We start from the raw sequence: 16,903 nt of genomic DNA, 5'->3' as shown, positions 1-16,903 counted from the left end.
AACCTACTGAGCAAAGTCAGGGATCGAACACCACAACCTCATGGTTCCTAGTCGGATTTGTTAACCACTGAGCCATGACGGGAACTACCAGGCTGCGTGCGGTATTTAAGTGCTGACATGAGCCCTCCAGAGTTCTCATCTCTCTGCGCTTCTGTTCTAGAAGCATGTGATGAGATAGCACTTCCATCAGCTTCTGTCTCTGAGGCTCTAGAGCAGAGCCCCCTGCTGACCTGAGCTGGGCATGGAGCTGAGTGAGACACTGGCTGGGGTTAAGCCACTGTGATTTCGAGATTGTTGCTGCAGCATAATTTAGCCTCCCCTCGCTAAAACAGACAGCAATCTGGGGAGACGAATGTTCTCCCTTCTGGCCGGGGAGCCCTTAAAAATAGAGATTGGGGGAGCCCTCAATTCAGTCATACTTTCTCCACAGCCACTCAGCCTTTCCATTTGCCTGCTTCCCTAGACCTCAGCTCCAGCTTCCCTCACTTCTCCTGCCTCCTGAGCCAAATTCTGTACCTTACCAGTCAGTGTCTCTGGGGAACGGGGTGGGGGGCGGGGAGCAGGCTTTGGCTCTGCCGAGGCGGATTTTCACTTGCTGTGCTTGTGCTAGTGGGAGAAGAGGATCCCCGTGGCATTGTGCATGAAGAGGCATGTTTGGGGATGTCTCCTCTGCAGACAATTCTTAAGCCTGAGAATTTACCCAAAATCATCAGATTTGGCTCATCTTTAAACCAAATCAAAGGACTACGATGTGCCCGGTGGCTCCTCCTTGTGGCCAGGAGGACTGTGGCAGAGGCTAGATGTGCCGGCCCCATAAACCTGGGCTTTGCTTTAAAAGAACAACAGGACCAGGATAGGGGGGAGTGATGGCAGGGCGCCCTTGGGCAGCCTGTCTTTCTAAGAGGACCGACACTCCTCGAGCTGTACCAAAGTGAGCATTAGAAGACATGCCTAGTCTAAAAATGCCCCTGAGCTGGAGAGGGTGAGCCCAGGGAGGACCCTTGTAATTTGGCTTCCCAGAAAGCCAGCTTGGAGGGAGATTTGGGAGACACTCCCAGCTGCACATAGGATTCTGTGTGACTCTGGGCAACTCTGGGGACCAGATGTGTGGAGGGGGCTCGTGTAACACTCCAGCCTTCCTTGTCACTCAGGGGACGTCCCCTGGCTGGCACTCTGCACCCCCTGCGCTTTTTTGTTAGTCTGGAGGGCACCTGGGATGGTAGAGTGGGAAGCGTGCCAGCCCTCTTTCCCCAGCTGGCCTTGAGCAAGTCCCAGCCTCAGTGGCCCAGATTTGTCAGAGAAATGGGAGGGGCCAAGATCTGGAAAGTCCCTTCCAAGCAGTGACATTCTAGAATCCTCTTGCCTCATGGCTCCCGTCTCCCTAGAGCCTATGTGCGGGAAGCAGCTGCGAATTGCCCGGTGTGATGCCTGCTTCCCCCAGCGACTGTGGGCAAACAGAAAAACCCATGCACAAGCACATGAACGAATCCCTTCAGATAGTTTCCGGTGCAGCCGGGAGATACATCAGGTGGTGTGTTAACATGACGGGGTCGGGGTGGGGCATTAGGTCTGGGGATCAGGGAAGGCCACTTGGAGGAGGTGATTGTTTGAGTAGAGCCCTGGATGATAAGAATGAAACACTTGAAATGGCTTGGGGAAAACTTGTTACAAGCAGGGCCAGGGCAGGTGCAAAGGCCCCGAAGGGCATGTGTTCAAGGCCAGAGTGGTTGGAATAGGTGACCTGGGGTGGACAGAAGGTGAGTCATGCATGATCCCATGGTCCGCAGTTAAGTCCCTGGATTTGATTCTAAGGGCAACACTGTTTTCAGCTCTGGCTGAAAGCAGAGGAGTGACCCGATTTGGCTTTTTTTTCCTCTGGCCTGGGGTGGGGGTGGGGTTCCAGGGGTCAGTTGCTCCCTGCCTTGCCAGGCTCAGGGTGGGGCAAGGGGTGTGTGGGGGTGCCCCAGCCGTATGGACTCAGTTTCCTGTGTGGGTGGCCCCTTGTGAGCCAACCCAGGGAGCTCGCATCCTTCCCAGGGGCCTCTCCTGCTCTCCGGGTCCACCCTTGGTCAAGGAGAACCAGTTCTTCAGCCCAGTGAGCACCTACCCAGAGTCGTGCGTTCACATTTCGGTTGTAACTGGGGAGTGCCTTGCCCCTCATGCCATCCATGTCCCCAGCCACGTTTGCATCCCCCGCAGCTCCATGTCTGTCTCTGTTCCCCATGGGAACCTCATTCCCACTCCAGACTTGAGTCCTGGTCAAACCCAGGGGCACCACGCCTGCTTTTTTGGGACAGAGGGATTGGCTGGGGGAGATCTATTGATCGCGGGTTGTGATTTTGGAGAAGGGAGGTAGATCCAAATTCATGTTGGTGACATCCAGCGTCAGCTCCCTCTCCTGTCTCCCCAGGGTCCTCTCCTCCCCTCCCCTCCAGGCTGCCTGCCTCCTTCCTGTCCCCACAGAGCGATCTCAGCTGGATTAGAAAGCTAAGGCTGCTCCAGGACCCTGCATCCCAGAGGGGCCTGCAGGGGCATTTTCCCAAGCCCCTGAGGCTCAAACCCCCCTCTGCTCACCCTGCTTCTCACGGAGCCTCAGCAGCCCCCTGGGGGCACAATCTCAAGGGAAAGGAAATGGTTAGAAGGCAGGAGGCTGAGAAAAGCTGCAGAGAATTTGCATCTTAAGATGCAAATTATCATCATCAGACTCCTAGCATCACACAAGAGTCATCAGGGTGTCTGAGCAGAGCCCAGGAGGGCGGGCCTGACCAGCCTGACAGCCCTGGACAGCACTGTGCCCAAGCAACTGACACAGCCCTGCCAGGCAGCGTGTGACATTCATCCTGCCTCTCCCCAGTCCTGTCTCCATCTCCTTAGCCTTAACCCACTGCCCTCCTGCACGGCACTCCCCGGCCCCCACCTCACCCTCACCCCAATCCAGCTCTCCTCTCAAAGCTTCACCCTCATTCCAACCTTATCACTGATTTAGTTCTCAACCCTGATCTCATCCTTATCACTAACCCACTGAACCACTAAGAATCATGTTTCCAGAGTCTCCCTGATACCAGGTACTGTGCCAGGAGGTGGGAAGACAACCAAACCAAATTACGGACAATCTAGTCTAGTGGGAAAGACGGATGTCCTTCCAGGCTGTTAGCTACAGCACCGTTTGAGCCATTAAGAGTTAAATTTGGTCTTTCTTGATGAAGCAGTTATCAAGCTAAGATCCCAAAGAAGAGGAAACATTCATTGGGTCCAAGGAGGAGAGAGAGAACAGTGTGTGCAAAGGCCCTGGGGTTGGGAGAAGCTGCCCTCAGTTCCTTCATATCTTTTACTCTGTTGTCTCTTTCTCAAAAAGCTATTCTTGGGCTGCGCCACATCAAAAGGTTGCTCCTCTATATATTATCCTTCCCTATCATGGTTTCTCTTTAGCACTTATCACTGTTTAATGTAGTTTTTAAGTTACTTATTTATTAGGTAATATTGTCTCTTTTCCCCAGGAGAATGTAAGCTCCAGGAGACAGAATAGGGATTTGCATTGGTTACATTGTATTCCTAGGGCCTCACCGATGGCTCTGTGGTAGGAGGGCTTCGTTGTGTCTGTTGATGAACGAATAAGAGGCTAGACTCGTCCCAGAAAGAAGAGAGCAAAGGGGGATGTGTTGGGGAGGAGACCCAGGAGGTAGGCCAGGTGCGCTACAGGAAAGGATGATGTCATTATCTCCAAGGTGAGGAGTTGCCACCAACCATCAGGTTTGAACTGGCGGAGGAAGGAAGGGTGAGGGGTTGGCATAGACAGATTTGGGTTTTTAAAAAGGTCACTTTGAAAAAAAAAAAAAAAGAGTTCCCGTCGTGGCACAGTGGTTAACGAATCCGACTAGGAACCATGAGGTTACGGGTTCGATCCCTGCCCTTGCTCAGTGGGTTAAGGATCCGGCGTTGCCGTGAGCTGTGGTGTAGGTTGCAGACGCGGCTCGGATCCCGCGTTGCTGTGGCTCTGGCGTAGGCCGGCGGCTACAGCTCCGATTAGACCCCTAGCCAGGGAATCTCCATATGCCGCAGGAGAGGCCCAAGAAATGGCAAAAAGACAAAAAAAATAAAAAATAAAAAGGTCACTTCGCTCCTGAACTCCAACCACATCCCCACCCCTGAGCTCAACCTGAACTGCAATCACCCCTATGCCTCACCCAATCCCAGGTCTGCCAGACCCTTCTCTCCGTCTCAGAATCCCAGCCCCCTCTTGGCCCTGGCACCATGTGACCCTCCCTTGATGGTGGCAGAAGGGTGCCACCAGGGAGGAAACCTGGGCTGGTGCTTCCTGTTGGCAGGAGCTGCCCCTGGGAGGCCGAAGGGAAGGAGGGCGGGTCCAGAACAGGGGACGAGAATGTGACTCTCTCCTCACTCTCCCTGGGTCCCGAACGGGAGGGCAGGACTTTGATCCCCTCTCATCATCTCATCTCAGTCCCAACACCTCCCTAAACTCGGCCCTATCCAGGGGGCCTGACCCCACCCCAGTCCTCAGGGCCCTGGCTTCTGTGATTCCACCAGCCACTCGCCCCCAACCCCAGTCCCCCCTCCCATCCCAAGCTTATTATCCTCCAGGCACTTGCTGTCCCCAACTACAGCACACAAAGGACTGCTTACAGTTTCGTGCTCTTGTCTGTACCGTATTTCTTCTTTGTGGCTGCAGTGCCTAGAACAGGGCCTGGACCACCGTGCCGGACATGGTACGTGCTCTGGAAGCATCTGCTGGACGAGTGAAAGCATGAAGGAGTGAGGGTCCCGATTCCTGACAAACTAATGCATCGGACCTCAACCCTGACTCCAGCCCTCTTCCTAGCAGCGTTCTTTGTTTCCCCTTTTTTTCCCCTCCCAGGTGATGGTGTGTACTTTATAAAATTGAGGGATGACACAGATACAGAGAACAAATCCAGTGACTTATGTACCACCCAGGTCAAGTTATGGAATGGTTCTGGCTCCCTGTGTGCGGCTCCCCCCTTATAGGTTCTTGGTCTGTACCCCCATCCCAGAGCTACTCACTGGTCTGACTTTTTGTAAGAATTACTCTTGTTCTTTTTCTTTCTTCTTTTGCTGAGCCTGTGGCATGCAGAAATTCCCGGGCCAGGGATCGAACCTGTGCCACAGCCTCAGCCAGCCTGAGCTGTTGCAGTGACAATGCCGGATCCTTAACCCACTGAGCCCCGAGGGAACTCCAAGTTTTGCCTGTTCTTGAACTCTGTATCCGTGGGATGAGGTGGCATGTTTTCTTTCATATCTGCTCCTGTCACTTGGTATAATCTTTGTGAGATTCATCTATGTCCCAGTATACTTTTTATGTTTTTGTGTTTTGTTTTTTTTTATTGTTGGATAGGAGTCTATGTTATGGCTATATCACAAATTATATATCCAATTTTTAGCTTACTTCTTATGGCCCCAATTTCACTCCAACTGTCTTCTACTTTTGTTTTTGACCCCGATTCCTCCTCAGCTGATCCTAGCCCTGCAGGAAGCAACAGATACCCTCCCCCCATCCCTGACCATCTCTCCCTGGAGACTCTCTGTGCCCTTGGGTCCCCAAATTCAAACTTTGACACCCGCCACTCTTCCCAGCCTGGGTTCTGGGCCCTGGGGCAGAAGGATGGGCCAGTTTTTCTGCTGTGGCCACTATCGGCCCCATTCCCTAGAGAGGAATGAAAATGGCAAGGCAGCAGGCCAGCTGGACAGTGAGTCCCCTCCCCTGTCCCCACCCACTGGGGGCCCCAGAACCAGTGCAGGTAATCCGCTGCCCGTGGCCCTGCTTGGCAGGGATGCCCAGGGCTGCAGCCCATAGGACGGGCAAAAGGAAGGAGCCTATTAGGCTGATAAAGATCTAGGGGCCTCGCCCTGCCCCTTCTCCCAACTTCCCTGGGGCCCAGGCTCAGGCTGGACTGGCTCCCCCACCCTGAAGCCTCCTTCAATCGAGGCATCTTCCACCCGCCCTCTCTCAGAGGCAGGGCCAGAGCCCTCCCTGCTCTTCCTCCCTGCCAGCTCCCAGAGGGCTCGCAGCCCAGACACCTGCTCACCAGCCAGAGCACGGCCCCACCCCAGCCAGCCCGGCTCCTGTCCTGCGCCCATCCTGGGCCCGCCCGCCATCAAGGGCAGCAGCTTCTCCAGGCTCTGGGTCCCTGCTTCACCTCGCTGCCTTGGGAGGCTGGCCTTTCCACTCCTCCCCGTGTCTGACTTCCCCTTCCTGGCTTGGGCCCCTCTGAGTGGCCCCCTTGTCAGTGTCTGCGATTGAGTCCCCTTCCTGCCTCCTGAAGAGCAACCATGGCCACCTACAAAGTCAAGGTGGCCACGGGTACCGACCTCTTGTCGGGAACCACAGACTCCATCTCTCTGACCATTGTGGGCACCCAAGGAGAGAGCCATAAGCAGCTGCTGAACCACTTTGGGAGAGACTTTGCAACGGGTGCGGTGAGTATGTGTGAGTGTGTGTGTGTGAGTGTCTGGGGAGCCTGGGGGGGGGGATGGAGGCACGCAGGGAGGAAGCTGCCTGAAGGGGAGGTCTGACAACATCGGGGCTCCAAGGGTGGCTCGGACACCCTTCACCCCAGATCTGGCTCCCAGCCTTCTCCCACCCCGTGGTCTGTAGCCTCGCATCCCTTTCTGGCCATCCCGCATTTGTCTCCCTGCCCTTGGCTCACCTCCGTCTCTCCTCTCTGTCCTCACACAACCCCACAACCCTCATCTCTCGACCCTCTCACCCTCCCTTCATCGCTCCTTCTCCGCCATCCCTCTCCCACGTCCTCTCGCCCCTTCTCCCTCGTCCCGCTCTCTCCCGCTCTCACTCATCCCTCCTAAATTAAGCTGCAGCAGGACTGGCTTAAATTCACACTGGATTCTCCATGGCTTACAAGGCATCAGAGCAGCCTGCCCCGTGGGGACCTGCCTGCTCTGTGATGGAGCCCTCAGCCTGATTTGGAGTCAGGTCCAGCCACCGGCTATGACGCGACCTTAATAGGTCACTTTCTAGGTGGCCCCATCTTCTCAATCTCCACATCTTCACTGATAAGTGGGAGGAAAGGGGGCTGGCTGGACCTCTGCCCGCTCTGACTGTAGGAGACTTGGTGGGGGGAGGGGGCACTGGATTCCAGCTGACCCTTTTTTTCACCAGCCCTTGGGGGTCCGCGTGGCGCCTGCAGCTTCAGGTAACTGGGGGAAAGAGGGTGGGAGGAGGTGACCTCTGGAGCTGAGAATGGAGAGAGGGAGGGGCAGGGGTCGGGCAGGCTGGGGGGTCGGAGGAGAGCGCAACAATCAGGCCACCCCAGGGAGGTGAGCATCTCCCAGCAGGAGCGGGGCCTGGGTGAGGGACTGGGCCAGCAGGAGCGTGTTCACTTTGCCGGCTCTGTGCCCCGCGCAGGTGGACGAGTACACGGTCCAGTGCCAGCAGGACCTGGGGGAGCTCATCATCATCCGCCTGTACAAGGAGCGCTACTCCTTCTTTCCCAAGAACTCCTGGTACTGCAACTATGTACAGATCTGTGCACCCAATGGCCGCATCTACCACTTCCCCGCCTACCAGTGGATGGATGGCTACGAGACCCTGGCACTCCGGGAGGCTACAGGCAAGCCCTCGCCACCCCGGCCCACTGTTCAGCCCCTCACTCCAGCCCAGCCACCCTGGGCTCCCAAGCAGCCAGATGCCAGCTCCACAGGGATGCCTGGGAACACCTGCCACCCTCACACATCACCTTCAGTCAGTGCCATCCTGCTGGGCCCAGCTCGGGACCGTAGCCTGGAGGAACCCAAATGAATGAGGCATGGGGCTACTCTCAGGTTCCCGGGGTCTGGCAGCCAACAGCATCCCCAGGGTGGGCTCTTTGTCACCTCTACGGCCCTCCCCTCAAGGCCTCCAGGATGCCTGGCTACTCTCATAAGACCTCAGGACTCTGACAGGATGCCCTATTTATGCCAAGTAGCATGTTCTACTGCTCCAAAAAGACCCCCTGTTACTCCAGCGGATTCTGATACTACCACAGGAGGCCCTGTTATCTCTGATAGGATGTCCCATTACTCCAACTGCTGCTGCCTTGTTATTTCTTCAAGAAGCCCTGTTAGTTCAGCAGCTCTCCATGGTCCTGGAACAGGAGGTCTGGTACCATATCGTGATACCCTGGTTTTCTAATGAAGCATTTCTTAGCTTGATGGGCGGGTCTATCGCTCCAAAGGACCTCCAATCACCCTGAAGGGACACCTTATAACTTTAATAGGACTCAGTGTCACTCCAAAAGGCCCCCCTTAATCTAGTAGGCTCCCTGGCAGGCCAGTCAGAGGCTCTGTTAGTGGGACAGGCTGCCGGTGGTTTTTTTTTGTTTTTTTTTTTGTTGTTGTTGTTGTTGCTATTTCTCGGGCCGCTTCCTCGGCATATGGAGGTTCCCAGGCCAGGGGTTGAATCGGAGCTGTAGCCACCGGCCTACGCCAGAGCCACAGCAACGCGGGATCCGAGCCGCGTCTGCAACCTACACCACAGCTCACGGCAACGCCGGATCGCTAACCCACTGAGCAAGGGCAGGGACCGAACCCGCAACCTCATGGTTCCTAGTCGGATTCGTTAACCACTGCGCCATGACGGGAACTCCCTGCCGGTGTTTTTTGAGGTGGCCGATCAAGGCTGCCCAGCTGCTTGTCAGTGGTTCGGCTGCTGCCATTGAAGAGGGCTGGGACCTGAGGCCTAAGCTCCTTGCAGCCACCCCTGCCAGAGCCCTTGTCTGGTGTGCTTGGCTCAGCTTTCTTTTTCTTTTTTTTTGTGTTTTTAGGGCCACACCTGTGGTATATGGAGGTTACCAGGCTAGGGGTCAAATCAGAGTTGTAGCTGCCGGCCTAAGCCACAGCCATAACAATGCGGGATCCAAGCTGCGTTTGTGACCTATACCACAACCCACAGCAACGCCAGATACCTGACCCACTGAGCATGGCCAGGGATCGAACCCAAGTCCTCATGGATCCTAGTTGGGTTCCTTACCACTGAGCCTCAGTGGGAACTCCCCGACTCAGCTTCATAATATGCACCTGCTACATGGGGACTGTAGGCTTGTCCTCTTTTGTCCCCCTGGATCTACCACCTGAGCCTCTTCCGGCTTCCTTCCAGCTGGATGGGAGAGGAGGCGGGGCTGAGAGATCCCCTCCGGCTGATAGGAGCTGAGAGCTGACCATCTCTCTTCCTTCTCTCACTTGCCTGGGTTGAGAGGCTTTCCCTGGGAGCCGGGGGGGGGGGGGGGGATCTGAGCAGAGGGAAGGCTTGATTGTGGGGGGCGGGGGTGGTGAGGGGAGGGCCAACGGTGGGTGCAAAGCATCCTCCCATAGGGATGGGTCTGAGTGGCATGGAAACAGGGGATAGGCGGGGTGACGCTGGGAGGCTGGGCAGGAATGGGGTTGGGTGGGGCAGCTGCCATGCAATACCAGGGCAGCGAGACTTGCATCACTTGTTGGGCCCTGCAAGGAGTGGGGCTCCCACCGTGGGAACAAAGCTGAGCTGAGTCTGTGGGTCACGACTCCAGAGGGCATTGTTCACCCCAGCACAACGTGAGCTGAGGGAGGTGGGGGAGAGGGGGCCCTGAAGGAAAAGGATAGGCAATGCCAGACTACCCGCCAGGACGCTGGAGAGAGACAGGCCTGGATATGAATGTCAGCTCCATCGCTTCCTGGACCTCTGGGCACATTTTCAAATTCTTTGACGCCTCAGTGTCCTCATCAGTAAAACTGAGCTAATGGCAGAATCTATGTCAGCAGGACCTATGAAATGCCAATGTTATTTCTGGAATTTTCCATGTAATATTTTTGGACGGAGGTTGACCGAAGGGAACTGCAACCGGGGAAAGTGAAGCTCTGGCTAAGGGGCGGGGGGGCTCCCATATGTATAGACACATACATGCTTATATATTCTATACATGCTCCCCCTGTGTTATGTGAGACAACCACCAGGGCACTCTGAAATCAAATATACTCATATTTCTGCAGCAAAAATGCCGAGTAGTTTCACCAAGGGAGTTCAATAAAGATCGTACACAGTCTCAGGTTCCTCTTAGAGCAAGTTCTGTCGGCTAAGGGATTTATGCCTACTTTGCAAGAAAAACAAACTTGATTTCTCTACCTTTTGGGTTTTGGAATTGTGGAGATCGGACTGCGGGCCTATAATAATAGCCACCTGCCTCCGAAGGTTGTTCGTGTGCAGATTAAATTAAATTTGACGTGAGCAAAGTGGTTTAGAAAGTGACGGGTACCTCGTAAGTGCTAAATGACCGTTCAGTATTCATGTTTCTGTGGGTCTAGAAGGGACTTCCCTGGAACAGAGCCCCCCCTTTGAGGGGGCAGAATGAGGGGAGGAGGGCGGTTCCTCTGAGTTTTTGGGAGGACACACACCCCCTCTTTCCCAGGGTGAGCCCCCCCCCCCTCCGGGAGCTGACCTTGGGGACAGAAGCTGAGTTCTGATGCCTGGGTGGGGACGTGAGGAGGCAGGGAAAGACTTTAAGCCTCATTACTGCTCTCCCTACAGGAAAGACAACAGCAGATGACACACTCCCGATCCTTCTGGAGCACCGAAAGGAGGAGCTCAGAGCTAAGCAGGACTTTTATCGGTGAGGGGAGGGCGACAGGGGCTGCGGGAGGCCGGGGGCCTGTGCCCGCTGTGCCCTGGCCTGGTGTGTGGCCACCAGGGCCCACCATCGCGGCTTCTCTTTGCAGCTGGAGGGTCTTCGTTCCTGGCCTGCCCAACTACGTGCACATCCCCAGCTACCGCCCTCCTGTCCGCCGAAACCCTAACCGGCCCGAGTAAGGACCTGAGGCTGGCCTGGGGTCCCCCAAAGACGGGCCATCGGCTCTGCCCCTCCTCGCCCCCTGCCCTGCCGTAGAGGCCGGGCCCCAGCCCTGCCCTGCTCCCCACAGATGGAATGGCTACATCCCGGGATTCCCGATTCTCATCAACTTTAAGGCCACCAAGTTCCTGAACTCAAATCTCCGCTTCTCCTTCCTCAAGACGGCCTCCTTCTTTTACCGCCTGGGCCCCACGTGAGTGTGTGGGAGGGCCGGGGGTGGGGGTCCTGCAGGCTGTCCCTCTCCCCCTGCTCCTTGCTCGCTTCCCTCACAGCCCCAGAGGTTACACCACCACGAGGGCAGAGGGAGCGGAAGAGCCAGGCCTAGGGAATCGGAGAGGTGACATGCAGACACCTGTTGACAGAAAGGCCCTGCCCTGACTCAGAGACCTGGAGACCCGGTGCGGGGGGGGGCGGGCAGCTCTACCGCCGTCCCAGAGGGCACGGCCCAGCCCCTCTGACGGCCCCTCCTCGAATCCCCTGTCATAGGGCACTGGCGTTCAAACTCCGCGGCCTGGTGGACTGCACACGGTCGTGGAAGAGACTGAAGGACATTAAGAAAATTTTCCCTACCAACAAGTCTGTTGTCACCGGTATGGGGTGGGGCACCGGGAATCGACCAAAGCGCGGGGGAGCCGGGCGATGTCTGGCGGGAGCCGCGCGCACGAGGCAGGACCGCGGTGGGAACCGGGGGCCCGCGGCGCGAACCCGAGGCAGGAAGTCGCACGGGCGGGCGCGCCCTCTGGCGGCTCCGCTGATAAACGCCGCCCCGAGCCTCTCGGGCCGCACCACCGGAGGCTGGGGGGCTCGGTTTTCCTCCCCGAGTCTTTTCGGATGTGCGCTCTCTTCCTCTGTCCCTGAGGGGATCGGGTCGCACCGTGACGCCCCCGCTCTGTCCCCCCAGAGTACGTGTCCGAGCACTGGACAGAGGACAGCTTCTTTGGGTACCAGTACCTGAATGGCGTCAACCCGGGCCTGCTCCGCCGCTGCACGCGGATCCCAGACAAGTTCCCGGTCACAGACAACATGGTGGCCCCGTTCCTGGGCGAGGGAACGTGCCTGCAAGCCGAACTGGAGGTGAGGCCCGCTCTGGCCTTGACCTCCGCCGCCTCCCAGCCTCCCCCCGCCCGGCTTCCCTTCTCCACCCAGGCCTCACTCCGCCCACATCCCTCACTCGGCTCCTGACCAACCCCAGCACCTGGGGGGCCAGGGCACCCTGCAACCAAGGCGTGGGGCATGGGTGCCTACCTGCCCACCCATGGCCGCTCCCCTGCAGAAGGGGAACATTTACCTGGCAGACTACCGCATCTTGGAGGGCATCCCCACGGTTGAACTCAACGGCCGGAAGCAGCACCACTGCGCCCCCCTCTGCTTGCTGCACTTTGGCCCGGAAGGGAACCTGATGCCCATCGCCATCCAGGTGTCTGGGGTGCAGGCCTGGGGTGGCTGTGTGAGCTCCGTGTGTGCATGAATATGTATGTGTACTCATGTGACTGTGTGGGCCCGTGTGTGTACTTGTATACCCCTATCTGTCTGAGCGTGTGTGTGTGTGTGTGCGTGCATGCGCACATGCCTGAACCTTATTTCCTGTCTGTGCACTGGTGAGAGTGTGCCTGTGTGAGTGTACATTTGTGTATAAGCCTGTGTGCCCATGTGAGTGTATGTCCCTGTGTGGACATCTGAGAATGCACCTGTGTTTATGTGTCCCTATTTGTGTGTGTGTGTGTGTGTGTGGCTAGTGGTGAGCCTGGTGTGTGTTCCTGGCTGGAAGCACTGGTCCAAGTCCCTGAGGGTCCCTACTTGTGTACATTTGTGTGCTGCCCCTTGTATGCCCATGCATGAAGTTGGGTTCCTGTGTGTTACATGTGTGTGTAAGCCCTAGTGTGTAGAGTGGGTGTGCTGTGTCTGTATGCAGAGAGCTGGCCTGAAGGGAATGTGCTCGGAGGCTCAAGCTTGTCTCTTTGATGCCATTCATTCATCTACTTGATAAACCAAAGTCTGCTGTGAGCCAGGCCTCTGCTCAAAAGACTGTACTAATCAAACTTAGCTGCTTCCCTGAGAATCTGAACTGGCAGCAAGGGAAACTGAGGTGCGTCTTTCCCAGAGCTCTCCACCTCAATCATGTCTAAATTAGAAAAAGGCACCCCTCGGGGTAAGGGTGGGGATCAGCCAAGCCCTGATGCTTCTGGCTCATTAGTAGACCAGTGTGGACTAGATTTCAATGACCCCCTAATCCCCAGGGGTCTGGGTCCCCTTGTGCAGTGTGCAACCTGCACAGCTGAATATGGCGGCCATTGGGGTAAGATAAGACAGGTTTGGCGTTCCTGCTGTGGCTCAGTGGGTTAAGAACCCAACATAGTCTCTGTAAGAATTCGGGTTTGATCCCTGGCCTTGCTCAGTGGATTAAGTATCCGCCGTTGCCACAAGCCCTGCAGGTTGAAGATGTGGCTCGGATCCCGCACTGCTGTGGCTGTGGAGTAGGCTGGGGTGGGAATTTCCGTGTGCCACAGATGTGGCCATAAAAAGAAAACAAACAAGATAAGGCTGGCTTCTCAGAGGAGGCAGCCTTTTTTTTTTTTTTTCCCCCCATGGAAGTCCCAGGCTAGGCTCCCAGGCGTAGTAATGCAGGATCCAAGCCACACCTTTGACCTACACTGTGGCTCGCAGCAATGCCGGATCCTTAACCCACTGAGTAGGGGCCAGGGATCAAAGAAGCATCCTCACTTTCTCGCTGGGCCACAGCAGAACTCCAGGAGGCAGGAGGCAGCGTTTGAGCTAGTTCTCGCAGAATGGGTGGGAGCTGTCAGGTAGAGAAAGGGATGGCGGGGGTACTCTGGGCAGAGAGAAGAAAAGGAGGCAATGTAAGGAGGGAGAAAAGGCCCAGGTGTGCTCAGGGCACCCGAGGGACCGGAGTGGGTGGGCGGAGTTCTCCTCCCTGCATGCCCCTCTGCTTGCCTCCTGGCCGGGGTGGTGGTGGGTGGTGGGGGGCTGTGTCTGTGCTCTCTGCTCTCGCCTGACCCTTTTTCCCTCCACCCCCAGCTCAGTCAGACCCCCGGGCCCGACTGCCCCATCTTCCTGCCCAGCGACTCTGAGTGGGACTGGCTGCTGGCCAAGACGTGGGTGCGCTACGCCGAGTTCTACAGCCACGAGGCCATCTCCCACCTGCTGGAGACCCACCTTGTCGCCGAGGCCTTTGGCCTGGCCATGCTGAGGCAGCTCCCCATGTGCCACCCCCTCTACAAGGTCTGGGCTGGAGCCAAAGGGCCTCAGAAAGCTCTCGGGCTCGCTCGGGGTTCCACTTAGACGTGGGGAGGCAGCTGGGGACCCACGAGAGAGAGCTTGGGGTGAGGATGTCCCCAGGTCAGGCAGGGGGTCGGATGTGGCAGAAGCAGGGGAGCTGACGTGCTTGGGGGATGACTTCCGCCCGCCCTTTCTCATCACCTGCTTCCTCCCCTCACAGCTCCTGGTCCCTCACACCCGATACACCATCCAGATCAACAGCATCGGGAGGGCTATTCTCCTTAATGAGGGGGGTCTCTCTGCCAGGGTAAGGCTGCCACCGCCCACCCTGGTAAGACGCGTGCTTCCGTTCTGGCCTCTGCGGTTAGACTAAAAGCAGAACTTCCCACTTGTCTGAAGATCATGAGGGGGCATGGAGGGAGGGGACCCGTTAAGGCGGGAGCTGTGTCTACAAGGACGGGGTGTGCCGGTCAGGCGTGTAGAATCCTGGCTGTGTGTGTATGTGTGTGCACACGTGCGCGCGTGTCGGGGGTGGTCACGCAGGCACATACTAGGCCGCGTGTGGAGCGGGAGAGAGCCTCAGAGGGGAGGACTTGCAGGGACCCCGTGGCTCCAGGGTCTGCCTCGTCCCCAACAGAGCATGTCCCTGGGCCTGGCGGGCTTTGCTGAGGTGATGGTGCGGGCTCTGTCGGAGCTCACCTACGACAGCCTCTACCTCCCCAATGACTTCGTGGAACGCGGGGTTCAGGACCTGCCAGGATATTATTACCGGGACGACAGCCTGGCCGTGTGGGATGCGCTGGAGAGGTGAGGTCAGGGCCGCAGTGGGTGGCACTCAGGGTGGACACCCTGGGACGCTGCAGGGGGCCTGGGGAGCTTTTGAGGACGGGGTGCCATCCAGGGGCCTGGTCTGCGTGTGGGTCACACATGTGCTCATGCTTTAGGTGGGGTCCTGGGAGGCCTGATGGGCCCCTTTCTTGCTGGGGCCCCAGCGTGCCTCTGCTGGCCAGACTCTCCCGGGGCCTGAGCGGCCCCTGGACCTCAGCTGACCCTCGTTGGTGCTCTGAGTGTGTTCCGACCTCGCCAAGCTACCCTCGCCACCTCCGCCCACCCACAGGCCTGGGGCTGCCCTGGGTCAGCCAGGGCCGGGGTGTCCAGGGGGAGGTGGGAGAAGCATGGAGGGGGAGGGCAGGGGAGGGTTCACCCTGAGGCCCTGTCCCCTGGTCAGGTATGTGACCGAGATCATCACCTACTATTACCCATGTGACGCAGCCGTGGAGGGTGACCCGGAATTGCAGTCCTGGGTACAGGAGATATTCAAGGAGTGTCTACTAGGGCGTGAGAGCTCAGGTATGGGCCTGGGCTCCAGGGCACCCGGCAGGGCTGGGGCTGTGGGGTGGGTGCCCCGGGCCGGAGCAAGTCTTGTTGTGGACTGGAGGCCAGCTCATGACCCGAGGATTTGACAGGGCTCTTCCCTGGCCCCTGGAGCAGTGACATCTCAGAGGTTAGGAAAGAAAGCCTGGCTCGCTGCGGGTCCCTGCCTGAGCTCACGGGCTGCGGGTCATCGCTGCAGAGACCCGGAGGGGGTCCCAGGCTCCCGGCTTGGAAACAAACCTTTGTGCGCTGAGAAATGGAGCATGAGCAGCTTGGTGTGTTAGAAGTCCAGGGTGGGTTTGGTCATACCCTCTGTGGGTCAGCCGGGACCTGGGCAGGGCTGATTCTGCCCGCACCTTCCCCCGTTCCCCCCAGGCTTCCCCACCTGCTTGCGAACAGTCCCTGAGCTCATCCGATATGTCACCATCGTCATCTACACCTGCTCTGCCAGCCACGCTGCTGTCAACACAGGGCAGGTACCTGTGCGCGCCAGTCCCTGCCCCAGGCCCAGACCTAACCTGGCTCCTAGTCCCCACCTTAACCCCAACCTCAGCCATCATCAGGCTCTTCTCCATCGGCTCGGGGTCCTGCCCTGTCTCAGCCCGAGTGCCAGCCTCAATCTCAGCCTCAACTGAAGCCAGAGAGGCTGGGGCACTCTCTGACCAGGAGTCCCTCCTCCACCCCGCCTCCAGCTGGAGTTCACCGCCTGGATGCCCAACTTCCCTTCGTCCATGCGGAACCCCCCCATGCAGGCCAAGGGGCTGACCACTTACGAGACCTTCATGGACACGTTGCCGGATGTGAAGACCACGTGCATCGTCCTATTGGTCCTCTGGACACTCAGCCGGGAGCCCGACGACAGGGTGCCGCGGGGTGCCGGTGGGGGGCGGGGAACCTCTGAGCACAGGCGGGAGCTGCGCGAGAGGGGGTGTCAAGGGCAGGAGGCAGAGAGGGCAAGGCTGTTGAAGGCGAGGGGCGGAGGGGCAGGGCCGGCTCCGTCCCAGCTGCCCGATTCTGTGCCCGCAGCGGCCCCTGGGCCACTTCCCCGACATCCACTTCGTGGAGGAGGCGCCGCGGAGGAGCATAGAGACCTTCCGCCAGCGCCTGGCCCAGATCTCGCACCACATCCGCCAGCGCAACAAGTGCCTCCCCATCCCCTACTACTACCTGGACCCCGTGCTGATCGAGAACAGCATCTCCATCTAGGCCGCCCCCTCCCCCCGCGCCCCTCCTGTTTTCCAATAAAATCACTTCGGATGCAAGCCTTGGGTCTGTGGTGCTTGCGTGCTTTGCGTTTACTGGGGGCGCGATGCTGTTCTCCACCACCGCGGGGTCCAGGTAGGCGTAGGGCAGCGCCAGGCCCCGGTTCCACTCCCGGAGGTCCCTTGAAACCTGGGCCTGGCGGCTCTGGAAGGTGGCGATGCTCCGCTGCGGGGCCTCCTCGG

General features: G+C 57.9%; 1 protein-coding gene across 1 annotated transcript; it reads left to right on the top strand.

Annotated features, from left to right (window-relative positions):
- The first annotated feature begins 5,955 nt into the window (after positions 1–5,955).
- Positions 5,956–16,720, top strand: ALOX12B (arachidonate 12-lipoxygenase, 12R type). Its single transcript, XM_047758709.1, has 15 exons — positions 5,956–6,450; positions 7,397–7,601; positions 10,529–10,610; positions 10,717–10,803; positions 10,918–11,040; positions 11,334–11,437; positions 11,749–11,921; positions 12,121–12,264; positions 13,884–14,087; positions 14,305–14,391; positions 14,722–14,891; positions 15,313–15,434; positions 15,834–15,934; positions 16,151–16,321; positions 16,485–16,720. The coding sequence occupies exons 1-15, from the start codon at positions 6,304–6,306 to the stop codon at positions 16,662–16,664; spliced, it is 2,100 nt and encodes a 699-aa protein (XP_047614665.1). The 5' UTR covers positions 5,956–6,303; the 3' UTR covers positions 16,665–16,720.
- Positions 16,721–16,903: the final 183 nt, after the last annotated feature.

The sequence above is a fragment of the Phacochoerus africanus genome, chromosome 14, assembly GCF_016906955.1.
Source record: "Phacochoerus africanus isolate WHEZ1 chromosome 14, ROS_Pafr_v1, whole genome shotgun sequence".
NCBI lineage: Eukaryota > Metazoa > Chordata > Mammalia > Artiodactyla > Suidae > Phacochoerus > Phacochoerus africanus.
Note: the sequence above shows the minus strand (reverse complement) of the source record. Positions and strands in the feature narration are given on the sequence as shown.

Bases quoted from the DNA above. Each gene is read 5' to 3' on its own strand.
- ALOX12B (XM_047758709.1), top strand. From the start codon at position 6,304: ATGGCCACCTACAAAGTCAAGGTGGCCACGGGTACCGACCTCTTGTCG. The intron at 11,922-12,120 runs GTGAGGCCCGCT...GCTCCCCTGCAG, and splicing joins GCCTGCAAGCCGAACTGGAG to AAGGGGAACATTTACCTGGC. The intron at 14,892-15,312 runs GTGAGGTCAGGG...TCCCCTGGTCAG, and splicing joins GTGTGGGATGCGCTGGAGAG to GTATGTGACCGAGATCATCA.